Source organism: Harpia harpyja, chromosome 4 (genome assembly GCF_026419915.1).
Source record: "Harpia harpyja isolate bHarHar1 chromosome 4, bHarHar1 primary haplotype, whole genome shotgun sequence".
NCBI classification, from domain to species: Eukaryota; Metazoa; Chordata; class Aves; order Accipitriformes; family Accipitridae; genus Harpia; species Harpia harpyja.
Genome location: NC_068943.1, coordinates 30,972,372 through 30,999,272, shown reverse-complemented (window position 1 = coordinate 30,999,272; position 26,901 = coordinate 30,972,372). Strand labels below are relative to the sequence as shown.

Here is a 26,901-nt window from a genome sequence, read left to right as displayed (position 1 = left end):
TCCCTCCTCGTCCCGCTCCCCTTGTCCCCGCTCAGCCGCCACACTTCCGGCGCTACCGGATGGCGCAACTGCCGGCGCTCACCAGAGAGCTTTAACGCCCCCTCCCCGGGGCTCGGCTCCGGAAGTGACGTCTTTTGTGGCGGCCGCCGCGGTGGCCCCACGTGGTGGTGGTGGCGGCGGCAGCAGCATATCGCGGTAGCGGGGACCTGCAGCCGGGCGGCCGCTCGCTCGCTTCGGGCCTGATATGAACCCCTTCGCCTGGTACCCGCCGCCGCCGCCGGGGCTCCCCCCGCCCTTCTTCTGCCCGCCGCCCACCTGGGAGCCCAGCTTCTGGGCTCCCCCCGGGCCCTTCCCGCCGCCCGGCCGCTACCCTCCTCCTGACGGCTACTCGTCCACGGACGGCTACTCACAGCCCGCCGACGGCTACTCGTCCACCGACGGCTACTCGTCCACCGACAGCTACTCACAGCCCGCCGACGGCTACTCGTCTACCAAGGGCTACTCGCAGCCCGCCGAGGGCTACTCGCAGCCCGCCGAGGGCTACTCGTCCACCAAGGGCTACTCGCAGCCCACCGAGGGCTACTCGTCCACCAAGGGCTACTCGCAGCCCACCGAGGGCTACTCGTCCACCAAGGGCTACTCGCAGCCCACCGAGGGCTACTCGTCCACCGAGGGCTACTCGCAGCCTGCTGAGAGCTACCCCCAGCCTGCCAAGAGCTACCCGCCTGCCCAGAGCTACCCGCCGCGCACCGACAGCTACCCACCCGCCGAGAGTTACCTGTCACCCGCTGACAGCTACCCACCCGCCGACAGCTACCCGCCACCCAAGAGCTACCTGCCCCCTGAGAACTACCCGCCTGCCGACAGCTACCTGCCGCCCACCGCCTGGTACTCTCCAGCCTACGGAGAGCGACCGCAGGGCCCGCGCTCTGGTGAGGGGCGTGGGGGAAGTAATCTCTTAGGCCCGTGGACTCTGTCCCATTGCAGGGACCCTGGGGCTGTCCCTAACCCTTGCGGGGGGCAGAGGACTCCTTCTCCCTCCAAGGATGTGTCCCGCTCTCCGTGCTGGTCCTGCAGCCCCGGGTCGTCTCTCCCCCAGGCCCTTTCCCGCCACAGCAGGCCGATCGAGGTAGCAGGGGGTGTGTTTTACCGGCTCTTTGTATAACTGGCTCTTTTTTTTTTTTTTCTGAAGGTGGAAATGGCAATTTCTCCCAGAAATGGCAAGGCGAGCAAGCGCCTGGGTTTAGTAAACGTTTTCCAGAAGAAAATAACAAGCCAAAGGTATGGACTGGGGTCCCCGGCACAAGAAAGACAAGGACCTGTCGGATCGGGTCTGGAGGAGGGCCACGAAAATGGTCAGAGGGCTGGAGCACCTCTCCTGTGAAGACAGGCTGAGAGAGTTGGGGATGTTCAGCCTGGAGAAGAGAAGGCTCCAGGGAGACCTTACTGTGGCCTTTCAGTACTTAAAGGGGGCCTGTAAGAAAGGTGGAGAGAGACTTTTTTACCCAGAGCCTGTTGTGACAGGACAAGGGGCAATGCTTTTAAACTAAAAGAGGGTAGATATAGATTGGATATAAGGAAGACATGTTTTACAGTGAAGGCGGTGAGGCACTGGAACAGGTTGCCCAGTGAAGTTGTGGGTGCCCCGTCCCTGGAAGTGTTCAAGGCCAGGTTGGACGGGGCTTTGAGCAACCTGGTCTAGTGGAAGGTGTCCCTACCCATGGCAGGGGGGTTGGACTAGATGATCTTTGAAGGTCCCTTCCGACCCAAACCATTCTGTCTTACTGTGATGGTGGCAGTTGTGTGGGACTTGCCCTGTGGTACTACAGAGACCCCATATTCTTGTCTAATGTGACGGCCCTTAAAAGAGAGCAAACATATGACAGTCAGTCTGCAAATCTCGAGCCTGTTGGAAGAAAGATACATTTCAACCAAAATCTAACACAGGTTTAATTTAGAAAAGCCCTTACCATGGTGATGCCCAAGTGCTTAAATTACATAAGTGCTCTGTTATATTATAAGGGCCAGACAGCCAGATCACCTTGATGCGTGTAGTGGGAGAAGGAAGGATCTCTCCTGCTCTCTGAGCTCTTGCATGTTGTGTGTGAACAGGCATGGTCTGACTTGATAGGGAAGAGACTCGGGGCTGTAGCCTAGCTCTCCTCCCAGCCCTCGATAAATCTGTGCCAGCCTGGTATGTTTGCAGAAGCGATAATCAATGGAAAGGTTGTAGTGGAAAGAGCTGAGTGCAGGGTGCTTCGTTTGGAAGATGACTAATTTGAATTTCACTTTCATGTTTTGTTAGCTTATCTTTGAAACTTTTCAAACATGTTTTAATTGATGGCTTTATTAACAAAAATACTCACAAAAGTGTTTCGCACCTAGTTAGAAATAGGAATACCTTGTAATCTTGTAACTGCAATCTTGAGATGATGTTGTCTTTTTTTTGTAGACCAAAAAGAAAAAAGAGCCAGTTTTCTCTCATTATTGTGATACCTGTGACCGTGGCTATAAAAACCAGGAGAAGTATGATGAACATATTTCACAACATAAACAGGTTGATGAGTTTGGGTTGTTTTATTTACATTTTGGTTTTTAACTTTGTGCCTGATAAATAGTTACCTGTAGTTGCTTTTTGAATGGAAGACTTAGCAAAGAGGTTCCAGAGCTACAGAAAGTTGGTGGGGGATTTTTTCTGAATGCTGTGTGGAGGGGAGGTCTCGGTTGTATTTTTGGTTTTATTGGTGAAGTCATTTTAATGTATGTCTTGTGAATTATTGCTAAGTCACCCCAGTGGTAGGAATTAATTCGTTGACATCAGTATAGCATGTAAAATTTTTGTGTGAAAAGACTTCTTGTGGAAAACGTATTTTAAAAATCTACTCCTTTATTGCGAAGAAGTATCAAAATTTGAAATTGGAGAATCTTGCATATCTTTCTCTTAGGTTAACTTCACATTATCTCCAATTATCAGATACGTTGGCTTCACTGGTTATTCTAAAATCAGATGAAATTTAAAAGTACGTTATCTCTTCTTACTGTTTTTACCATCACGTTTGTTCTGAAACTGGGTAGCTTAAAAGTTCTGTATAACTGACTGTACAGGCATCTGGCACTGAGTTTGAAGTGTGCTCGAATACTTATTTATAATTTGTTTGCATAACTTGGCGTGTCTTAAGTTCACCTCCTTATCTTGCAGTGCACAGAAGAAGGTTGCAATTTCAGCGCACACGAGAAGATAGTTCAGATACACTGGAAGAATGTAGGTATCCCCCCGGGCCCAAAATAGGAGTGTATGCAATCTTTTCTGTAGTCCATTTTCTCATTCTTCAGAGGCTTGCTTTTGTTCTTCTGGAAGGAAAACGTATCACCTCTGGGTAGGATCTGTTGTAAGACAATGTTGTGGATGAAAGTATGTTGAATGCTACGGGTTTTTTTAATGGATTCATTTTGTAATCACTGTGTGCAGTCTCTCCGCTTTTGTAGATGAAAACAGTGTGGTACTACTATAGTTGACAGAATGATGCTTTTTTTTTTTCTTGTGGTTTTTTTCTTTCCTTCCCCTTTTAAATACCTGTGAAATACTTCTTCCTTAGGCCCATGCACCTGGTGCTAAAAGAATAAAATTAGATAGTCCAGAAGAGATCGCTAGGTGGAGAGAAGAAAGAAAAAAGTGAGTAAAACTTGTGACCTGTGATTTTTTTTTTTTTTTTTTACTGTATTTTCCCTCTGTGATCATTAGATGACAGCTAAAAGGCAGTAGCAGCATGTGCTTGCTGCTGCTGTTCCTTTGACTCCTGCAGTAGTGGTCTATATCAGAATGCCCGAGCCAGGACAGTGCAAGCTGTAGAGACTATAATCACTCAGATTATTATAGTAGAAGGCAAGATACCAGTTGAGAAGGAAGTAGCTTTCCCAGATGTTTGATTTGGTACCCCAGGTTAGGTGAACGACTCATTCCTTTTAGCCTGATCACTGAGACATTTTAGGTCAGAAATGTGTGTGTGTTTGCTTGGTGTTTTTTTTAATAGCTAAGAAATCTGGAACTATTTTACTGACTATAATTGTAATGCATCCCGCTGTATGCAAAATTCCTCAGCTTAAGTTGTCCCAGTAGACGCCAACAGGGAGTTTTCCTAATTTTTAAAAACTTTCTGCATTGCTTGACACTTTTCTACTGAAAGAGAACAGAACCCATGAATGATGCTGTCTCAGGTAGTCTTAAGTCACATTGTACCTAGGGTGCAAGATAAAGTTCCCATGTAAGCAGTATTTCTCATTATTTCTCATTCTGTGATGTGAGGTGGTATAGGTTTTTTTCTGTTGACCAGCATCGGAGTGTTTAAAAATTCGCACTGTACTTCCATAGACCGTATCCCACTGATTTTTTTTTTTTTTCCTCAGAGTTGAACAGATTAAAATCTACCCTTTTCCAGCAGGTGAAAGATGCTGTAGACTTCCCTCGCTTCTGTTCCTTAGAATACAGTCTTGTGAGTGATCGGTACACGGGTTTTGTTTCTGTGAGCAAGAGTCCTATATGCAGAGTGGGAAGTTATACAAATTTGATTTCAAGGTCACTGGTGATGAGATAGGACAGTGTATTAGTCACTTGTTTTTTAAAAAATGAAAATAAACGCAGTTGTCTGCAGTCTTGCTGATGAAACCAGCTTGCGTTTATGTCAGAAAGCAACGTTAATGCATTCTTGCTTTGACCCTGGCTTCCTTTAATAAGTTTTTACACAATGGCTTTGTAAAAGAGAAAAATGAGTGGAATGTGTGGTAGGAGATTTTTCTTTTTAATTGCCTCCCATCACTTTTGGCTGTATTGAGAAGCAAAATTTCTCCCCATGTGAGTTCATCCCTGCAAGTTTTAACTTTCCTCTGGATGTGGCTTCACCTTTTTCTGCAAATTGCAGAAAGGCAAAGAGAAGTCTTATCACTATGTCAGCACATCACAGCAGTCAACTGTTGTACCTGCTGTTCATTTTTTACAAATGAAGATTATCTGTAGGTTCCTTTTTTTTTTTTAAAACAGGTCTTATTGATACAGAAACAAAAATTTCTTTTCTCCTGTGTTTAAAATGCCATAGTTAACCAGACAAAAATTGCTTGTGATCTGTGCAAGTACAAATTTGGTGTTAGTTTTGGTTCCAAGGTTTCCTTTTATTCAAAAGATAACTTGAGGGCTTGGGTATTTTTTGCTTTCAGTCTACATATTGCTGTTCCTTTTTTTTGTTTGTTTGTTTTTTTTCTTTTCCAGCAGGGATACTTACCAGGTCTTTATTACTAATAATATGAAGTGTTAACAGGGTTAGCAAAACCCAGAATGTCCTTAGATTTGCCTGTCTGGTGGCCTACACTTAATTTTCTAACAGTAGCCCCAAGGATGAACATCAATACTTGTGTGCAGAGTCTTTGCTACTCATTTTCAACTTTTCATACACTTTTCTGTTTTGGGAGGCGTTTGGGAGAGTTCCTGTCTTAGCTGATGCTAAGGTTTAAGTGTTGAAATGATGTTTAAGGTGTGTATGTCAGTACGTGCTCTACTGTATACTAGAACATTAGGGAAGCAGGAATTGAATGTACAGTCACGTTTCAGATATTACTTGCTCGGGGAGTGGGTGCTGTGAGTCAAAGCAACATTTACCTACAGTTAATTTTAAGGATGATACTCTGCCTGAGGTTGTTTTTGCTGAGTTGCTAGATAATCTCATGGTGGGTACTGTTGGTTTTTTACAGATTAACATAACTTGGCTGCGGTACAACATTGCTGAAAGCCTTTGTTCACCACAGCACAGTAAAATCAATGGAAATAAAGTCTTGTAGTCGTGACCACCAACCAAAAAAGGCAATATGGGATTAGGGCCTTCTAAGCCAAGGCCACTAGATGGAGTAGTGCTGTGGCTTATTTTGGGACTTCAGTCCTTCTGTGGGCATCTTGTTTAGCGTAATGGATGGGTGTAGAATGACTACCTGGGTGGCTTTTGTTACTCTTTGAACAGCAAGGAAGCTGTACTAACATCCTCCAGGAAAAAAAAGAGAGAAACCCAGCTGAAACTTTTGTGAAGCATTAATTGGGTCCCCAGCAAAGCATCAGTTTAGTACTGAAGGTCTGTTGTTGACTCACAGTAAACATTGCATTGTACAGAAAAAAAGGACACCAGAGGGAGTCTGAGCTATTAGGCAGTTTTGGTTTATGGTGACAGGAAAAAGCCTTTTTCTTTCTAGAAGCTCCGGTCAGAGCTAAGAATGAATCTTTTCAGGTCATTAGTAGTTTGTTTCTAGTTAGGTTGCAGTGATTTAACATGTGTGTTTCCATGCTGCATCCCTAACATTTCTGTCTTGCTTGTTCTTTCAGCAGTTATAAATAATTACTTACAGAGTTGAGATTTTTTCTTCTTAATTAGCTGCTGTGTTGCTCAGTCGTGTGTCCTGCTTAAAATCTTTTAGAAAGAGCCTGTGTTTAAAGTGCAGCCTTATGTAGAGGGAAGAGAAGGGGGAGAGCTGGGAAGGAGCGAGTATCTCTAGATGAAGTATGCTGGGTTGGAATGCTGCTTTCCTGTCTGATTCTGTACAATGCCCTGTTCATTGCTGCAGCCTTCACGTCTCTGCTTACCTAAAAGACTCTTTAGTGGTTTGTGGCCCATTGAACCTGGTGAGCCAGGCAATCTAATTAAGCGAACAGCAATAGAGATGAAGTTCCATGTGATCTCAGGGTTTTCCTATGTTTTGCAGGCAGACGGTTGTGAAGTCTGACATCAGCTTTGGTGATTACAATTACTTTTCTTGTTTTGATTTGTCCTGTCCCTTCCAAGTATTGAGAAATGTGCTGTTTTCAGCATATTTTTTCTTAAACACGAGCTTAAAAGGTATTATCTACAGTGCATTTCCTGAATGTGCCAGAATGAGGTATTGCTGTCTTCCCTTCTTCCCAAGTGAGATCTGGGTCCTGCTAGCCCATCTGTTTCTAACCAACTCTTCTTGAGCAAAGGTTATTAGCAAGAATGTGGCAAGGCTGCTTTGGTGTTAAAGCGAATTACTTTTGCTTAAGTCCTAATATAACATTGGATGATTTTCTTGATCTTGTGTGTTGCCCTTCTCCCCTGTGTCTTTAATCTGTTGGGGTTGTTTTGTTCAGTTAGGGATCGACTGCTGTATTTCCTTGCAGTACATCTCATAGGCTGAGCACATGCTTAATGAATGAAGGCCAATACTGTCAACCACATGACTTTTAATTAATTTGTGGTTCTCTAGTTGAACAACGATAGTCCTAGAGTAGCTTGGAATCCTCCCTGGTGTTGCATTCATAGCAGTTAAATATGTAACAAGGAAAATAATTTCTTAGCACCTGGTAAAAGTAGAGAAGACGAAGCAAAGTAGAAGGAATGTGTTGGTAGATCAAGGTAAACATAGATACAATAAAGTTTACTCCAAACTGCAGGGATAGATTAGCAATAAAACTGCCTCAGCTAATACGGTAAAATCACACTAGAGACGCAATGCTTGATAGAATGCCTGGGAGTCTTAAACCAAGATTTTATCAGCGCTCTGTTGGGCCATATTTGTTCCCTTTGGGCTATCCGTGTTCCCTTTGCTGTTGGCTGTGCATATGCAATCAAGACCAGCTCAACAAATTATTGAGGCAATTTGATCACTGTGCTGTTCCTATAAAGATGATAAACTTGTATAGCTCTCGGCTCAGAAATTCATTGTGTAAACTGCTATAGAAACAGGTCTCTTTTCTGTTAGATATTGGCAAGGCTCTGTTTTTCCACTGCTTGCTAAGAGCCGGTTTGCTCTGATGTTTATGTGAGTGAGATAGAGTATGCTGGCCTATAAAACATGTGTGACTCCGGCTAGCGCACTTATTTATTGGAAAAAAAACCCAACTCTATTCACTAAGGCACACATGTTAGTGATTATGCTCAGTGTCACCATTCCCTGTCTCTGGACATTGTTGGTGTATATGTAACATACTCCTTTTAGCCTGAAAACCAGTTTGGTTTATAGATGTGTCTATGGTTGGAAACTGCAGCTGCTATGAAATGGGGCTGCCTTCCCAGGCAGTACTGGCACCTTCATGATATCTACTGTGCCAGACCATCACATCCTGGTCTAACGCCCTCTTTTACAGTAAGTTGCTTAGGTTCGTAAAGCCTCTGTGGTGACTGATGAAGCTGTCTGTATTCAAGCTCTGACAAGTTGCTTGCAGGACCTAAGCGCTGGGCTACTTCCTCTGCTTCAGTGGTGTTTGTAGGTAACATTTTAAGAACCTTATTTTATTAGGGGAGGAGGAGGGCATGCCTTCTGAGAAGGATTCAAAACCCAAGTCAGCTCATTGGGTTTTAACACGTGGCCTTTTATGTGGAGAGAATGAGTATAGGCTCTTCCTTCTGCATTGTCACACCTCTGTTCAGGAGCAGTGGTGTGGTTTAACCCCAGCCAGCAGCTAAGCACCACGCAGCCGCTTGCTCGCTTCCCTGCCCCACCCAGTGGGATGGGGGAGAGAATCGGGGAAAAAACAGTAAAACTTGTGGGTTGAGATAAAAACAGTTTAATAGGACAGAAAGGAAGAAAATAATTATTATTATAATAATAATTTTTAAATGACAATAATAATAATAAAAGAAATGGAATATACAAAACAAGTGATGCACTTTGCAATTGCTCACCACTTGCCAACTGATGCCCAGTTAGTTCCTGAGCAGCGATCTGCCTCCCCCAGCCAAGTCCCCCCAGTTTATAGACCGGGCATGACGACACATGGTATGGAATATCCTTTTGGCCAGTTTGGGTCAGCTGTCCTGGCTGTGTCCCCTCCCAGCTTCTTGTGCCCCTCCAGCCTTCTTGCTGGCTGGGCATAAGAAGCTGAAAAATCCTTAACTTAATATAAACTCTACTTAGTAACAACTGAAAACATCAGTGTGTTATCAACATTATTCTCATACTGAATCCAGGCATAACACTATACCAGCTACTAGAAAGAAAATTAACTCTATCCCAGCCGAAACTAGGACAAGCAGTCTTCCTAAATTTACCCTTCCTGAAGAAGAATTCTCTGTATCAAAAAAAAAAAAAAATTCCTCTCTTTTTTTGAACTCTCGAGTACTTTGTGGCTGTCCGTAGATAGTAAAGTTTGCAAAGTCTGCCATAAAGTTGCACCTCAAGACCATAATGTTTCCATTGCAGGCATCTGCCTCCACTTAGGGTCCAGTTGAATGTTGCTGCCTGCGTGGGCAGATGTAGCTGATGCTGGGAGGTGCACAGACCTCTTTGTGCTGGGAATGTGGTACCTGATGAGTTGTGGGGTTGCACTGGGGCTGGTACATTGGGGTGGGTGGGTAACTTTGGTCTGTGCCTCTTTGGTCCACTTGCTCCTTGCAGGGACAACTGGGGTTGATTTGGCCAGGTCCCACCAGGCAGGCTTAGCCCAATGAACCCAGTTTACCCTGTACCGAGGCTGGTGACCTGTGGACTCGAACGTCTAGAGCTTACTGCCCACCAGGTCCTCAGATGGGAGAATAAACTAGCAGATGCTCATTTGCTCATTGTGAATGAAGTGAAACACTACACGTGCTCGGTCAAAATAGGTACATTTTCTGCACAAGGTAAAGCAGTGAGTAAAATGCTATTTAACATTTGCAAAGAGCTGGAGAAAATAAACACAGCCACTACAGGTGCCTTCATATGCGCTTTTGCAGGCATACTCGGACTTATGACTTGGTCTCTCTTTAGCTGTTAGTTTACTGCCTGTGTCAACTGGAAGGGTGGTTTAGGAGAAATTGTCTGTCTTGGCAATGAATCGAACAGAAAGCTTTCGTGGAGTCCATTACGGTGGCTCGGTGGAGGGAGTGGTAACTCATAGGAATGAAAGTGGGAGGTAGTCACGTCTCAAATAATGTTGTGAGAGCGTGTCTGAATATGTCCTTAATCAGCATAACTACAGGAGCACTTTGAAGACTCCTTTGCTCCAGGATTAAGGGTCTTCCCTTATGTCTTTAAAAAAAATAAAAATTTCTAAGACAAGCTTGGGGCTCTTTTGAGCATAACTACTTATTTTACAGCTCTCTCTCCTGCTGTGAGCCTTACGCCTGTGAAGGAAAGCACCTTATCCTAAAACTGTGGAGAGGTGCCAAACACAGGGGTCTTTGTCAATGCAAAGCTCTTGAGATTAAATAATTCATTGCGTGCTTGCTGTGTGCTGGGAGCGTTATAACATGGATGAACAAATGTAGATAACAGGGAAGAGCAGAGATAAAACATCACATCCCTATGCTCAAGCTGTATGGCAGATTTCTGGGAGAAATCCAATGAAAATAGATGTTGACAGCTTGTGTTCAAATCCTCTTAAAGGAGACAAGTTCTGTAGCGTGTTTAGGTGCATCTTGTAGGAAATGCTTTTCATCTTTTTCTCTTGGTATGTGGTTGAAGCTGTCTTGTATCAATGAGGCACTTAACGTTCATGTTGTAAAATGGGGAAGATGCGTGTGATAAGCTTAAATATTTAAAGAAAGATACGTGTCCTTTTTGATAGCTATATATAGTGTGTAGCTGTTCTAAGTTTCTTGTTACTCCATTCTAATAGGCTTATCAAATATTTATATTTTGTGGTTTTATCCAGAAGCTGGTGGGGGTGCGTGCGTGTTTCTCATGTACCACCTTTATCTCAAAGCACTGGGATTTAGCTAACTAGTGTTTATGGAGCAACTAACGTAGCCATTTTGGGGCTTTGACGGTAATTTGCAGTAGGCTTTGCATGTTAGAACCAGCATGGCGTTTGTCCATAGGGAGGGATGGGAAGGCAGGTGAGAAATGGAAGAGAGGGATGGTTTGGGAGATGGTTATAGCAGTAGGTTTGTTTTGATCTGCATGACTTAGCAATTTTTCTCGAAGCTGGAATTAAAAAGGGGCAGTAATTTTGGTGAACTAGAGCTCAGTGTGCAAGCACAATACTGATACTGCTCGAGAGGAAATTTGTGTGCTTTTCCCTAACTGTCACATTAAAGGAATCTTGTGTGCCCAGAACCTGTTCTTATAACTTTTTTTTTTTGATATTACAAGAACTCAGCAGTTGGTTTGCTAAAGACATATTGTACCTTTTAAGATCATTCAAATACTCCAATTGAAGCACCATAAAAATAAAATTGCAGGACTAAATCGTGCTGTTATGTGTAGGGGCAGGCAGAGGGTCCATAAGCATAACAGAACTGTTTGTCTGTAGCTTGTTTGATGGTTTGGTAAAACTAATCATGAAAGTTTGGTAGTTCGTTTGTTCTATTTTTTAATCTGAGTGTGTAAGCATAAATGCACTCGTGTTTCTTTTCCTCACCAATGCCTTTTTAAGAAGGAAACAGTCTGTTAAACTTCCATGAAATGTTTTAAAAATCTGTTATGTTTATAGAGGATGCTGGTTTGGTAAAGTGGGAATTGACAAGTGCAGTGAATCATTTCAGAGCCAGTGAAGAATTTTTTTTTTTCTTCTAGAAATTTCCCTACGTTGGCAAACATTGAAAGGAAGAAGGCAATGCAGATGCAGAAGGAAGAAAGGGGAGAAGTGCTGACTACCCAACAGTTTGGGTAAGCGTTCTGAAACAAGCTTGTTGCTTTCCTCTTAATGTGTTTAGAAGTACGCTCTCTTACTGTGGTCTCCCAGCACTTACTGCTGCCACTGTACACACGATCTAGCTGCCCTTTAACAGAGGACAGGTCATTTGACAAACTGCAGATGTAATGTTCTTTTGTTTACAGTGTTTCATAGTCCACTTCAGTTAAACAATAATTGTATTAGAAATCTGATGTTCTTGCTGAATTCTGCACTCTGGCTTGTTTGAGAGAACCACATTCTAGTGGCCATTCATTAGATCAGTGTAACCTTGGTCTCTGAAAAAGAAATAATGGGGACGGAAGTCACACAACATAATGAATCCACATGGTCTAATCCTTTAATGCCTGAAAATGGCCAAGAGAGATTTTAGGAGCAGATTTGGCTTCTTACTCTCTCCTCTCAGATGATAAATCAATACTCAAGTGAAGAGGGGAGGAAGATTTAACTTTATTTTCATAGCTTAAGTAGTGGTACTGCTTTCTTCTACCCTCCATCATCTTTATCTATCTGCTATCTTTGTTCTGAACCTAATACTCCTCTTGGATTTTTATCTGTTCTCTCCCTTATATTGTGCATTACTTTCCAGTATGGTCTTTGTGCTTTTCTCTTCCCCTCAGTGTCAGTGTTATGTGGAACCAGCTAACTTCATTAGCTCTACTTTAGGGCTTGTGGGAAGACTTTTTAAAAAATTGTTATAATGATCCATGCTCCTAGAATATCACTTGTTTAAACTAGAACAACTGAACTGGAAGGCAGGAGCAGACTCGGTTCTAAGGGGCTCTTGCTAAATACCATTTGCTGCTGCCTGGAAGTGAAGCTGGAGCTTGCCTAGTTCTTTTTTTTTTTTTTTTTTTTGTAGGGGATGACACCAAACAAAATAAAACTTGCACCATGGTAAAGCAGTTGAACTAGTGCAGTATAGGGTTCATGTCAGGCTAGTATAATTTGTTAAATGGTGACAGTGCAAATTACCTTGGTGCAGCATGTGGTTCAGAAGTCCCAACACTTACCCACCCCCTCCAACCGGTTGCCTTTCCTGGCTTTGGAAAGAGCAATTTATAAAGACTGAAGGAAAACTTCCTTCAAAGGATGTAAAGGTGCAGAAGTGCTTTGGACCCAAGGAACCAAATGTAGGCACTGAGACTAAAGCCACAAACATATGTAGTATTATGTTTGGAGATTCTTATGAGCGAAGATGAGTTTTGCTTGTCACAGTAACAAACCGTTTGGTGTCTACAGGTTTATTTGGTAACTCTTGTGGCTGTGAGTCAGATGCATTAGGTAGTCTTAAATGTCCATCAGCAATTCAATACTATTACATTTGTTAGTAACTTTGTATCTGGAAAATTGTTTGGAAAAAAAGCCCTCAAAATTACAGGTTGTTTGCTTTGACTTAGTGACCTTTAACTCTGGTTGATTCTAGAAATCTCTTCCTTTTTCCCCTCCCTTCCCTGAGCTGCTAGCACTATAGACTTGATGAACTGTCCAAAAACCTGTCGTTTCTGCTTCGTATATCAACAGTAAAGATTCTGGAATTGGTGCTTATCTGGCAAATTTACTGATGCATAAGACAAAAATAGAATACAACTTGTTCTCTGCAAGCTGTACTATTAAAGCAAATAGCTAAGTAAGATTTAGAAAGGATTAGATACTTAACACATCTATGGCGCTTTCCATTTGTGGTTCTCTGAAGTGCTTTACAACTGCTAATTCTCAGCATCCCCGTGTGTGAGATTAGAGATGCAGAAGGACCACTTTGCTAGTCTGTCTGGTGTCTTGCAACAGCTGATTAATAGCGCATGGCTCTTTATCCCCCTCTGAACAGGAAGCAAAGAGCAGTATATCTTTCATGAAGGGAAGGCAGATGCCAGGCTGATGTTTGTTGGGATGTGTTTGTGACCTTGGTTTCTTTCTGGGTGTTTGAGGCCCCAGGGAAATCAGAATGTTGTTTTTAACCCTTGGTCAAGGACAACACCTCTAATTGAGCCTATATTTGCTCAGTATCTTCTAGGTTATACGATAACATCCTGAATTCAGAGCCTGGCTGTACAAATTCAGAAACGCATTTTTCTGTCTAGGTGGAATTATGGGAGGTAATATTAGCCTCCTTTTGTGGATGAGACTGATGCACAGGAAGGTGGTGGCTTGCCTCTTGTGCCACAGGAGCACTATGGTGGATGATGCTATCGGGGCTGAGCAATCAGTGTTAGACACTGTCATGAAATGAAATACGTTTTGTTGTGATATAAAGCCGTTTTGAATGCTATGGCAGGCCCTGTTCTCCTCTCAAGAAGGACTTAATTAGGCTGGAAAGGTATGGAAGAGAGGAATGTTGGTAATGGGAACGTTTCTGCATAAGCAAAGAAATGGATGGCCTGGAAGGGCTGTATGATGGAGGTCTAGAAAAACTGCGTAGGTGGGAAGAGGTGAATAGAATGCAGTTATACACTGTTTCTTGTAACGTCAGAAGGATGGGGGTACCAAATGACTATTTTAGACATCACAATGAAGACAAACCAAAATAAGTCCTTTTTCACAAAATATTAACACCTTGCTGCAAGATTTCAGGGATGCCAGACATTCACACAGCATCCCATAGCATGAGACGCAAACCCATCGGTGTCTTGGGAGCATCTCTAGTCAGAGAGTGTCTCTAAGTGGTACACCACGGAAAAGTAGGCAAGGAGAAAGGTGACCATTTGCCCTGCTTTTATGCTCTTTTTTCTTTCCTCATATGTTCCACTGGCTGCTTATCAGTGACAAGGTACCAGGTTAGAAATACACCTGTGAGACTCTGCTTGCAGATGCATGACTCTAGACCCATGGAGAAGTTTCAGGAAGAAGCCCTTGCCAAAGTATGGTATTATATGGTTGACTAGGAATTACGGGACCTCTGCCATGCTGTAGATGAAGCTGAGGGAGAGAGTACTGAGTGGAACGAACCATGGGGCTCATTCAGGATGGTATATCTTGTATGTCTTCTGTGGTTGTAATGTGCTGATGAATAGTTGCAGTCTTGTTTTGCCGAATTAAGGTTCTGTTGCTTGAAAATAAGTATTTTCAGGAAGCTTAGGTTGTCCCTTCTATACTTGCTTTTCTGTCTAGGTCGCACCTATTCTTGTGTCGGTAGACTTTGACAAGAGTTTTAAGTTCTCCAGGTACCTTGCTATAAACATGTTTTGTGTCTATAGGGTAACCTGGAAGATTATGGAACCATGGAAGATAAGTGGAACCAGTGTGCTGTGCTCTTCCCATATTTTAGAACTTGTTATTTTGTTTCAGGTTTTTAAAAATCCATTGTCCTGATAGAAGTTTCTTTTATTCTTTTACCATCGGAGTGAAAAAGATGAATGGCATGTTAGTTGGAGGCAGGAGTAGGCAGTCATTGCAACTGAATGGATTTAGCGCAGCAAGATCCTTCTCTGACCTGTAACTGGAAAAAAGAGACTTAAGCAGTGGAAGTATGCTTATAGTAGATGCTTCCCTTTGAATTCCACATTCCCCGTTTTGAATGACTTAATTGCCTAAGTGAAGGGAGTATTTGTTGACTTCATAATGTGAAATGAAAACACTATGTCCTCACACTGTAGATGATCAAGGAACTTGCTTAGCCCACGTACGCTTTGCCTTGTTAAAAGATAAAAGTCACGAATTTCAAACTCTTCATTTAGGTTCCAGCTTGGTCACATTGCCCTGCCAATGAGATGAGCTGTGACTGCCTGTCTGGTCTGTCATGACATGTTAGCTGAGCTGGAGTAAGTCCTGGCATCATGCTGTGTTGCTGAACCTTAAATGTGGGTCTGAGCCGTTTGGTTATGTCAATTGATTTTATTCTCGTAGCTTGTCATTTGTATGAGCTTTGCGTTTCTATTCTCCAGCAAAATGAAAGGGATGTGGAAACCTCCAGAAAATGAAGGGAGGCTGGGGCAGCAAGGAAGACAGAGGAGAAGACAAAGGCGCCCGTTCTGGAAGAAATTTAGGAATAATGGTGACAATTATAATGTACATAGAACACAAAATGAAGCCAATGGACCAGAAAACAGCATGTGTGAAAAGGAACATGAAAAACGGCACGCTTTGATAGCTCAGCCATACATGAAGGACATGGACCCTCTCAGTCTTCTGGCAAACAGTGATGTTGGTAAGATGAAGGAACATGTTATTTTAAGTAGTACTCCTGAAGCGATTACTGACCTTTTGTGTAACTAGCAACTTCTGGGGAGAGCTGGGGATTTCCAAAAACGTGTAGACTCTGTCCTTGATTGAAAGGGGGCTAACTGTGCATGTTTAAAGTGGGAAAACGCTCTCTTAGGAGAAGATCGATGCAAGGCTTTACAGTATTCTTGGAGAAAAAATACTGGGGAGCCTGTTGTCATACTTACCTTCTCATTGGTACTAACGAAAAAGCCCAGGATTGCTGTATTGTGGCTCAAATAGTGCCAGGGCCAACAGGGTCATAAGCTTGAAGGTAGTCCCAACATCCCTGCACCTAAAACTTGCACTTAGAACTTCCTTTTAAATGGAAATTTCCATGGAGAGAATCCTGATTCAGGACATGGTCTTCTAAGAAAATTCCCAGGGTGATTATTGTGAAGGAGTGGGTCAGTGCTTTAGCTAAAGGAAATGGGGTAAATCTTGCATTTTGGGGAGCTTCTGCCCTAGTAGGCTTGGCCTGTTATGGAGGAAACTATCTCCGTAGTCTAGAGGTCTTTGAGATGTGTGTGTGTGTGTCTGACTGAATTCATGTCCACATGTGCTGGTAGGAGGACCTAAAACTAGTAGACTTGGCCGAGATACAGTTTGGAAAGAAGCTGAAATACAAAGGCATTGAAGAGGAAGAAAAATTCTGATTTGGAAAGGCTGACACAAGAATGTTTAAGATACTACCAGCATTAAGCACTTATACGTAAGCTCGCTTGCAAGCCAAGTTATAGTATTATAAACACACAGGGATGATCTAGCAGACTACTTTTATGTCTGTCTGATTTTTCTGTGAGAATTAGGAAGCATTAAATTTTATTCTGTATCATCAAAAAATGCTGAATCTGAAGGGGAGAAGATGTTGGGAGACAAGATGTAGGTGTGTCTCGGATTTGAAAAATAACCCCGCTGGATACTTACTTATCTTAGCTTTGTATGTTTAAAGCACATTACTAGCTTTAAATCAATATTTAGCTAACAAGCTGAAGAGGGTTTCTGGGCATTTAATGGAGCACATGAATTCTATCTTTGTTCTAACAAGTACTTTACCGTAATAATTTTACCTGTAATCTCCTGATTAGGAATGCTTTTTTGTCCAAAACACTTAGCAGGGGGAGGCAAAGGGAAAGTGGTTCAGGCCATAGGGAAGTGATACTGTAGTATCTTTAGGAAGGAGAGGAAAAGAAATAGCATCTGAGTTGTTTTAAGTTTAGATTCTGAAATTTTTGCTTGCTAGTCAGGGTTTTGGAAGTGCTGCAATAAAGTTTGTGGGCAGTATTACACATTCTGACTTAAATACTATACAGTAGTCTAAAGGACATGCACCAACTTAGGTCACTAAACTAATGTGTAAAATAAGAAAAACTTTATAAAACCAGAAGAAGAATGAAGTACTTCAACAGTCAAATTATTTTTTAAAGACCATTGAATATCCTTTTGTGGTTTTGAAAATAATAGTATTTAGATAGTGAAAACAAATAGGTTTCCTTTTATGAGTTAAGTGAATTACTTAAAATCTCAGCATTTTTCTTTTAATTCTGTTTTTTGCTGTATTATCTAATTACTCTTGACACTCTCCATATGTGTGTGTTCTCTGAAGTATTGCTGCTTAGGTTTTTCTGGTGAGCATGTCTTGTTTCCACATGCTGGCAGCAATATAAACTCTCCAGATCTAACTATTTATAATATAGTCAGCAGTGATGCAGTACTCTTAGAATATGGCATGTAAGCTGACTTATACTGTAGTTATTTTTAGCAATAAGGCTAGAATGCATCCCCTGGAAAGATGTCTGATGCTGAGTTTTTCCTCTTGAAAACATAATCTTCAATTAGTGGGAACAAGAACTCAGCATCCCTATGCAATTTGTTTATTCCACTAATCTCTGCGTGTTGGGAAACTTAAGTATGCTTAAATATAACTGTATTTCCCCGCAGCATCTGTGTTTTACTTAATGATAAAAAGTCTAATTATACCAAAGTACAGCTAGTAACTTCTGTTATAATGGGTAGAAAAGGAATGTGGTACTTGCTTATTACGCATTATTAAAGCCAGTTGCAGTTTTTTGTACTACTGAGAAATATAGTCGTAACAAATAATAACAAACATGATATAACTAAGTAGAATTTTTTAAAAAATCATGCAACTCAAGTCCATGATTTTACTGTGTAGGTACATTTTGTTGGAGTATTTAAGCCTTTCTAACAGCAGGAGCCATTTCTCTAGAGGGAATGTATTTTTTCTGCATAATGCATTCACTTAGGTTTAGTGGCTAGTTCCTTAAAAGCTAAGAAATTGAATTGGAGATGAGAAAACAGAATTTTCCTCTTTATTTATAAGCAGAAACAAGGTAAGATGATGAGCCTGTCAGGTGTAAAATTTTGAGGGATCTGCTGACCAGAAACAGTCAGTTGTATTCAGGAGGGCCTAATGCTTCCTCCAAACATGTCACTCTCAAAAAGAAAATGTATTCCAGTAAATGTGTTTTCCTCATTTGCCTAAAAGCAAAGTAAAAGTAATTCTTTAAAATAAAAAGGCACCCAACCACAGTATGCACTCAACATTTTGGATGAGAGAGAAAAAAGCAGCAATGAATCAAAATAACTTGAAGTAAATGCTGTCTTTATAATTGCTTAAGTATATGCAGGTGCTATGTATTCTCCATTAGAAAAATACACTGTGTTTAGCATGAGCTTCCAATGTAATTGCAAATTGGCATGATTACTATATCGGTGAGAATCAGTCTTTCCCCAGAAGAGGTCAGAGTAAAAAGAGGTGGGTAAGTAGTTTAGAGAAATACTTGTGTATTTATGTAAAAGTTGTTTTACCAAACAGCATGTGCTCCAATGAATCAAATTGCCAATTGTTAATGATATATTAGAAGAGAATAGAGAAACATTTGTGATGTTGAAATAAAGATCTCAAAAGTGTTTACTTCAGTAAAATCTTCTGAAGAAGTGTGAGGCAGCTTTCCTGGGGGGCAGGCTTAGACAGGCAGGGGGATGGGAGAGGGCATAACTCTTTTTCTTTGTGAAAATAAGATTGCAACCAGTCTTTTTCTAGAAGACTCAACAGGCTAGTTTCTCAAAATCTTTCTAGTAGTGGTGTGTGAATATATATATGACATTTGTTTGTAGGTGTATTACTGAAAAGCATTTCCTAGTTTTCTTGCTAACTCTAGCACTGTTCACCTGAGAGTCTTTCCAAGATTTTAGTGCATATAGATCCTTTGTTTCAAACTAAAGCCATCACAATTTTGTGTGTTTACATTTAGGAATCTTTTTCTGGTAGGACTCTGTTTTCCTACTATCCTCAATTTCAGCATTTTTTGTACGCTTGCCTCCTATCTTCTTGGTATTCTGTTTTGGGGTAGTTTGAGACTGTAATACCTCACTTACTCATGCATGTCCGTAATGCTCTGCGGGGATTTAAGTATCAAATGGTCTGAAGTACTGCTGAAAACCGATCATCTAATTTGTAGCCTTGGTTCTTGATGTCCCTTACGAACTTTTTTTACTATCCAAAAAATTCTTTGCTCTGAAATTCTCACTTTGAATGAGCCTAATTCTCCTTTCTCTCTCTTTCCCCCCCCACCTCCCCGACTGGCTTTTGAGTCCTTCTCCCCCACCCCCTCGCCTCCACAAGACTAAATACAGCAAGACTTCAAAACATATTAGGAAATCCTCTCTCTCTCTCTCTTTACCTACACTTGATAATAAAACCTATAATTATGTTTGGTATGTGAAGAAGGAACCAGAAAGCCCAAGCTCTTGTTCAGGCTACTTTGCTTCTGTAGTTTTGCTGGCAGGACTGTAAACTAGTGGTGAGGCGACTGTGCCACCGAATGCCCATAGAGGATAGGCAAATCTGGGTTTTTTCTATGAGTCCACGGTGTTGAGCAACGGTGCCCAACATCAGGCTTGCACAGCGGTGAGGTGGGGATTTAGCAGCAAGGCTGGCTGTTGGCATGCAGGAGCATTGGGAAAAATGCCTCTTGCCTTTTCTCTCCCTGCAGAATCCGACAAGGATGAAGCAGCAGCCGAAGACGGGAGGCTGGGATTGACTGTTGTTCCCAAGCAGGTCACCTCCGCCCTGAGTTCATTGTCAGCCAACTACGGCAGCGCATCTGACAGCGAGCCCGAAGGTACGTAGGAGCCTGTCTTCTGCCCTTCTCCTCTCCCCTTCTACCCTACGTCACTGCGCTGGTGTGGACTGGAAGCAATGATAAAACCTGATCACAGGTTTCCCCTTCTTTGGGAACGGTGGGGGGCTTCACCTCTCCTGTCTTTGGTCCTTTGCCATCTCCCATCCCATTGTCCAGCCCCTATGTATTTATAAATACAGCATTTACAAGTGCAATAGCCCAGTGGCAGCTCTTTACAGCTGTGTCCCCAACTGCTGAAAGCTGCAGGTTATCCGTCAGAACCTATATACTACTTAAAATTTCTTGAGAAAAATTTTTTAAGAAAAATCAAACATGTTGCAGAAAAAAATACAACATGTAAGCTGTGGCTTACATTTAGCACAGATGTTAAAGTAATGGCAGTTCAGTGGCTTTATCTCCAAAACACTTGGCTATGGAAATGCCTTTTGACTTCTGGCCAGTCTACCAGTGCTGTAATTCAGAGCTGTCTTGTACCTGTTGATTTTTAGGTTTATACAAGTAAAAAGAGAAGCTTGTTAAAGGTTATGCACAGGGATGTTTTTGCGGTCTGTGTATAGATCCTTTCCAGTTTGCTTTCAGTGACAGTGCATGCTAGTACTGGTGTAAGCCTTGCATAAAGACAGGCTGGGAGGAGTAAAAGGATATGCCATTATTTTGCTCCTCTTGTTTCCCCATTCCTCCCTCCTCCTGGTTTTGAGCATTAACTGGAGTTACTGGGTGAGCCATTACTTGTTCCCAATATGGTGATAGCTCCTACTTGCCCTGTGCCTCGCTGCCCCCCCCCCCCCGCCTTAGCCCTACAGCATACTTTAGAAAGCCTCAAAGAGAGTTTCCTGAAAGACTGGGTGGGTTTTTTCCCCACTCTTTACTTGTTGAAGGTGGGACATAAAATTACTTTGGCTAGGGTGTGTGTCATCGAATTTCCCAAGCCTTTTTTCCCCTAGTTGGGGGGAAAAAAAAGCAGCCTGTCTTCAGTCTCGCTTCAAACTGTGTTTGAATAGTGCCAGGAAAAAGCTGTTACGCTCACCCTGTGAACTAATTTCCATGTCCTTAAGGGCTTTTTCCGTAGAAGGCTGCTGGGTATTGCAGTAAGACTTGAACTCTAGTACTTGGATTTTGTGCTTCTCTGAGTGTATGCATCAGCACTGCTGCTGCTCCTGGCTTTTGCAGATAGTTACTATGCCTTACTTGCTCTAGATGGCCTACCCAAAGTTACAGAGAGCATCTAGCAGGCAGGGAATTGAACTTGGGCATCCTCTGCCCTCATGTCTCATGATTTTCTCAGCAGCCAAATTTGCAGCAAGCTATATTGTGAAGCGGAAGCAATGTACTTTCTAAGTGATAACAAGGCAGAGGTTTGAAAGTCTCCTTCAGCTCTTACTACTTCTATTTTTCTTTTTGCATTGCAGAATTTAAATATCTTTTTTTCCTTTCTGTGAATGTTTAGAGATTATTCTTTGTATTTTCAAAGAAACCCCAAGCCCAAACCAAACAAAACCCTCCCTTCCTCCAAGTAAACCTTGAACATCTTCACATCAGGTTATGTGAGTGAGAATAGTACTAAAGAACTGCCAGTGCATGGGGATATAAACATGTTAAAGAAGCTTTTAAGTTTGAGATGAAAGTGTATTCTTTTTCTTTAAGAAATCCCTGTCAAGACTGCAACAAAAGCTGAGAAAAACCAGACTGCGCTCAGAAATACGCCTCAAACTACTTATGTTCCTTGGAGTCGAAACCCGAACCAAAAATGTCCAGAATATGCAGGCACGACGTTAAGAAGCTCGAATTCAAATGCACGTCCCCCCAGAGGGCCTGATAACTGGGGCAAGAAAACATTACCTCTCCTTCCGAAGTGCCGTCCAACTCTGCTGGAAATGGTAACAGTGCTAAAATGATGCCTCCTGTACAAGAGTAGCACTATTTGTGAGCAGTTCTCCTCTTCCCTGTGGGAAGTTAGAGCAGTTAGCAAAGCTCCTGTCTTAAAAACAGCAAAGTGAGTGTTTCACTCGGAGAAGGTGTAAATGCTTAAATAGACACATAGAAATACCCTGGTGTGCATTCAGGTAACGAGTGACTTTGGTGAGCAAGAGGTGACAACTTAATCGTGTGCCTAAAATGAGCTGCACAAAGGACAAAACCTTTGTTTCTTCCTCTCCCCTCCCTGTGGTAGTATCCAATAGGTTTTGTTTGAGTGTGATCCCATCAGCCTTATTCCGATCTTCCTCCTTTTGCTCCCGTCTGTGCTATTCAGCTGCCTTCCTCTGATGGAGGAGCACACAATTTTTTCAGGTGCAGTCAAAGAGATCTTGTTGATAAGGGCGTTGGTGACTTAAACTGTGAAGCGGTGTTGAGCTGCAACTTGCACGTGCATGAGTTTCTTCTCCGTAGGCGTGTTTAGATCAATCTGAGGAAGTGACAGGACTGCTACCTTGATGAGCAGGTTGGTGTCTCAGAAGGGTGAAAAGAGTTTTGTTAGGGGCGAGTCCAAGGTGTTATGATTCTGCTCTTAGTAACAGGGCAAAGCATCCTGTTTGGAAGCTTGGTGGTTTTCTTTAGTATAAACAAAACTTTGAAGCTTTTCTTGCATTTAGTACTCAAAAGCAGTATCAGATAGGTAGACTACCCTCGTGATTCTGTAAATAGCCAGCGTAAAGCCCCCCCACTAAGGGAAAACTTGCTGTGGGCAGAAGACAGGAGAAAGCAGGGTGCCACTGACATCAGGGCTCTGAAACAGCACAGGATGTTTAGGCAAGAGATACCTGATAAGGCACATCCCAAGCTGCAGATGTGGGAGAAATCCCTTGATAGTCCTTTTAGCACATACTACTGTTGCTGCCAAGAATTAAAGCTCCTAGTGACTGAAAAGGAAGTGTTTGCCCTTTGTGTAGCTCCCAAAGTATGCAGTTGTCTTTATCTCTTGCTCTTCAAAGTTGTTGGTGATCAAAGCAGTGAGGACTCTGGAAAAAAGTCAGATGAAGTCCCACACGCTGAGAGAAGCTGGGAGAATGTTGGAAGCTTGAATTGTAGCTTGCCAGTATAGCCCGTTTTTAAAATTGCATTTTGGTGGTTTGTTTGGTTTTTTTTTAACCTTTTAATGTTGCTCAAAACTGTTGTTCAAGGATGTGTACTGTGGCTGTGAATCACAGAGGAGTGTCTGAGATTCACAGGCAGGCTTCGGCTGTCAGAAATGGTCAGTGTATAAAAACCTTGAGGAAGCAGGGTTGAAATTTTACAGTGAGTCACTGCTGAGAATTTATCCAAAAAGTGAGGAAGTAGAACTGCTAAGAAAAGGATGTTGTATCAGTGAAAGGGTGCTTTAAAAAAAAAAAAAAAAAAAGAGAGAGAGAGGTAGGAGAATAGCTGCAGATGTCTATTGGCAGTCATTTGGCCGTGAGCTTGGGCGCTACTAAAACATCTTTATTGTAGCCTTGCAAACAGTAATGTGTGTTTAGCCATTCTGTACACTGACAAAATAAAAAGCTTGTGTAGCATCACTCCATCGATACTCATCCCTGCGTTAAAAAATGTAATACAAAGATACAGTCTTGGATAGGGTGATCGTGCATCCCAACCGTGCCTTTATTTGGCCATTTGGGAATTCAGCAGTTTCTCCCAGTCCAGCAAAGAGAACATCACTGTGCTGTCCCTCCTCTGCCCTAATGTGCATCTCTTAGTTCAGACGGGAGGTTTCGGAAGGCCCATTTTAGGTGTCAGCTGCTTGTAACACCTCTTAGTAACTAGTGTAAATATGCATGCTTTAAAGTGGCTGGTTAAACCACTGTTGAAACTTTCTAACAATGACAAAAAAGCTTCTCTGTGACATTACAAGCCAAATTTAGCTAGATCTCCTGCAAATGATCAGGTAGTTACAGATTTAGCCACTTGCTTTACACTTCTTGTTTGTTGAGAGTACTAGTTCTGCTGACGCTCACAATGACAAAAGGTCCTTCAGCCTTCTGGCTCACTTTTATTTTTTTTTTTTAATACCAAAATGAACTTCAGTGAGGTTAAAGGAGACTTGTGTGGGAGAGCCAACTATTTAAATTCAGAGTTGCTCAAAATTACTGAGCAGAGCTGTACATCTTACTAGGCGTGTATGAACTACAGAGCAATAGAGGGAATTGTGCATCATCTTCTCTTCTTTCTTCCCAGTTACTGGCCCAGGACATCCGACACGAAAGGAACGTGATTTTGCAGTGTGTTCGATACCTCATCCAAAATAACGTGTTTGGACTTAATTTTAAATCAGAACCACAAGCTGAAACAGAGACTGAACAGTCCTCTACAGCTACAACTACAGCAGAGTCTTTGACGGACAAACTTGATGAATCTAATTGTTCTTGTAGCTCTGACCTTCAGTTAGCAGGAGGAGCAGAAGATGCATTATTAATAGCCCAAGGTGAGAAAGCACCCGTGGATCAGACTTCGCAGATGACTCACGTGGCAGATGAGGACACATGGGAAACCCCATCAATTCAGTGTGAAGAAGCACTGTAGAGGGTGTCTGTTGTGGACAGTAAAGCAAAGGCTCACATTTTCTACCTGACTGATGCTTTCTGAAAGACACCAGTATAACAAAATAATCATTAAAGTACATATTGAGAGCTGTTAAAACCACTTTTCTGGTCTGTTCTGCCCGAGGTAGCCATTTCCTTGTGAAAACAACATTTGTGTTGAATAATTGGGTTTCCCCATGGCAGAAAGGCAGCAGTGGCACAGAGTATGACCTTCCCTAGAGTACGTGCAGATCCTCACTTTTGAGCTTCAGGGCTCTGAGTGTTTTACCTCGTTACGAAATGTGTGTCAGTCCATCACCAGAGCCAAGTAGTGTTGCGGTAGGATGGATCTTCCTCATGTGAAATCGTGGTCTGGTGTGTCTGGGAGTATCTGAGTGTCCAGAAGTATTTCAGTGTACTTTTGAAATGGTAATTCAGTCCATATTTTTTTTTCCCCCCAGCTGTTATTTGATACAATATATCCAATATAAATGTAATATATCCAGTATAAAATGAAGAAATGAAATGGAAGATATAACTGACCTGGCCCTAAAAGTACTGCTTGCACCAGGAGTCTCCTCCTCTCCGAACTGATTTGTTAATTGAGCAGAGAAATGGAAATGAGGGTGCAGACTGATGCAAGAAGCCTTTTTTAAAAAAAAAAAAAACAAAAAAACCCCCAAAAACAAAACACCCCCACCCCCCCCCCCCCCCCAAACCCAATAACTGCTAACTGCTTGCATCAGTGCTAGGTTGCTGGTTGACCTCAGGTACCAGGTGCCAATATTAAGCCTTAGGCCTTAACTGCTGTTGTAGTCATCGCCTGACAAATCTAACTCTTGAAGCAAACTCTTAGTATTAAGAATATTATTAAAGTTTAGAAAGCTTACCAAGAGATACTGATTTGTCCCTTTTTAATGCATTGGGAAGTTATTAGTTGGCCTTCTGGAAGAACATCTTCCATGGTACATTGTTACGATCCTCCTACAGCATCCAGGGATTTTTTTTCCGTAGATTTGTGCATACGTCCATAGTGTTGTGAGCACTAAAAAGCATCAGCTGAGGTTTAGAAACAAGTTTAGTCTTTTGATTACATTGTGCATTTGTTTGTCAGAATCCTTAGTTTGTCACGTTGACACTGAAAACATGCCATGAAAATAATCTGTTATCAAAACCTTCACTTCAGAATATTTCTCTGCTCTTTGTCTTTTAGGCATGGCTGAATGTTGGAGTGAAATCTCAGGGACTGATTTTATTTTTTTGTTCTTTGGTAGAAGTCTAGCCTTCCATTCCACCATCTAAAATATGGAGACTCACATGAGGTTTTTTTATTGCCTAATAACTGTATTTTCTTTCCTCTAATTCCTTAACTTGTGCCATACATCTCATCTGTAGTGCGCAGAAAACAAGAAATAGTTGAAAACTCTGTCCCACTGCTCTGCTATTTATAGCTACGACTGCATATTGTGTTTGTAATGCACCCTCTAAATTTACAGAATTATATAAATATCAACACCCTTGTAAAAGTTGCGTGTCTCAAGAATATATGTGCAGAATAGAAGCAGTGATCATAAACATTTATATTTCCAAGGCAGATGATTCATTCTTCCCATGATGGTCCCGCGAGCCATCTCAATCTCACTGACTTGCTTATGGCTCTTACAGTTTTACTGCGATGAAAATACCAGCAAAGGACTCTAAGCCACGGAGATCTGGTGCTCGGGCAGAACCTGATTTCGGAGTGGAGTGGTACCAGTGCTGTTGAAAGCATGGGTAACAGCTGCAGGAAAAGAAATGGATGTCTTAGGATTGCTACTAAATTGCACTTTAATCAACCCTTAACATGCTTCTGTCCCTATCGAGTTGATGGCAGAACTTTCTTTGACTGTACACTCTGACCTTGTGTTAAAAAAAAAAACCAAAACAAAAACAAAACAAAATTTAATTTGAATTCTTTATACTGTTGTCATTATGGACTTAAGAATATTAAACTTTCACACAAAACAAAAAGCTTTGTCAGAAGAAAATATTTTTAAAGTCTATTTCATGTAGATAGGAAGAGGTGGGTTTCTTTGGGGGGAGATTTGCACAAGGCCAGCGTGGCATAAATCAGAAGTTTTAACCTAGGACTTATTGCATACATGCAGAATTGCTATTGTTCTCGTAGCAAACCATTTCTGCCAACTCTTACAGCAGACGTGGAGACACACTGCAGCGATGTTAAACTCTGAATTGCAGCCTTGGTCGACAAGTGGAAGGTTGTTGTCCCTTCCTCTCCCCGACTTTTCTTTTTCTGTTCTTCCAGGCCGTGTTCAGACTTCACGTACCCCTGCCTGCTATTTAAGAATGTGCTTTCTTAGTACTTTGGCTTCAGCCTTTGGATAGGAAAGCTGCCATAATGACCTTTTCTGGTACTGTCAAATGCCTATAGGCTTCT

General features: G+C 42.1%; 1 protein-coding gene across 1 annotated transcript; it reads left to right on the top strand.

Moving 5' to 3' along the window:
• Nucleotides 1-162: 162 nt before the first annotated feature.
• On the top strand, nucleotides 163-25,150 carry NUFIP1 (nuclear FMR1 interacting protein 1). The gene is made up of 10 exons (XM_052786088.1): nucleotides 163-932; nucleotides 1,193-1,281; nucleotides 2,453-2,557; nucleotides 3,200-3,262; nucleotides 3,597-3,673; nucleotides 11,485-11,577; nucleotides 15,484-15,746; nucleotides 19,819-19,947; nucleotides 21,613-21,845; nucleotides 24,121-25,150. Exons 1-10 carry the CDS (start codon nucleotides 245-247, stop codon nucleotides 24,463-24,465), a joined length of 2,085 nt encoding a protein of 694 aa, XP_052642048.1. The 5' UTR covers nucleotides 163-244; the 3' UTR covers nucleotides 24,466-25,150.
• Nucleotides 25,151-26,901: the final 1,751 nt, after the last annotated feature.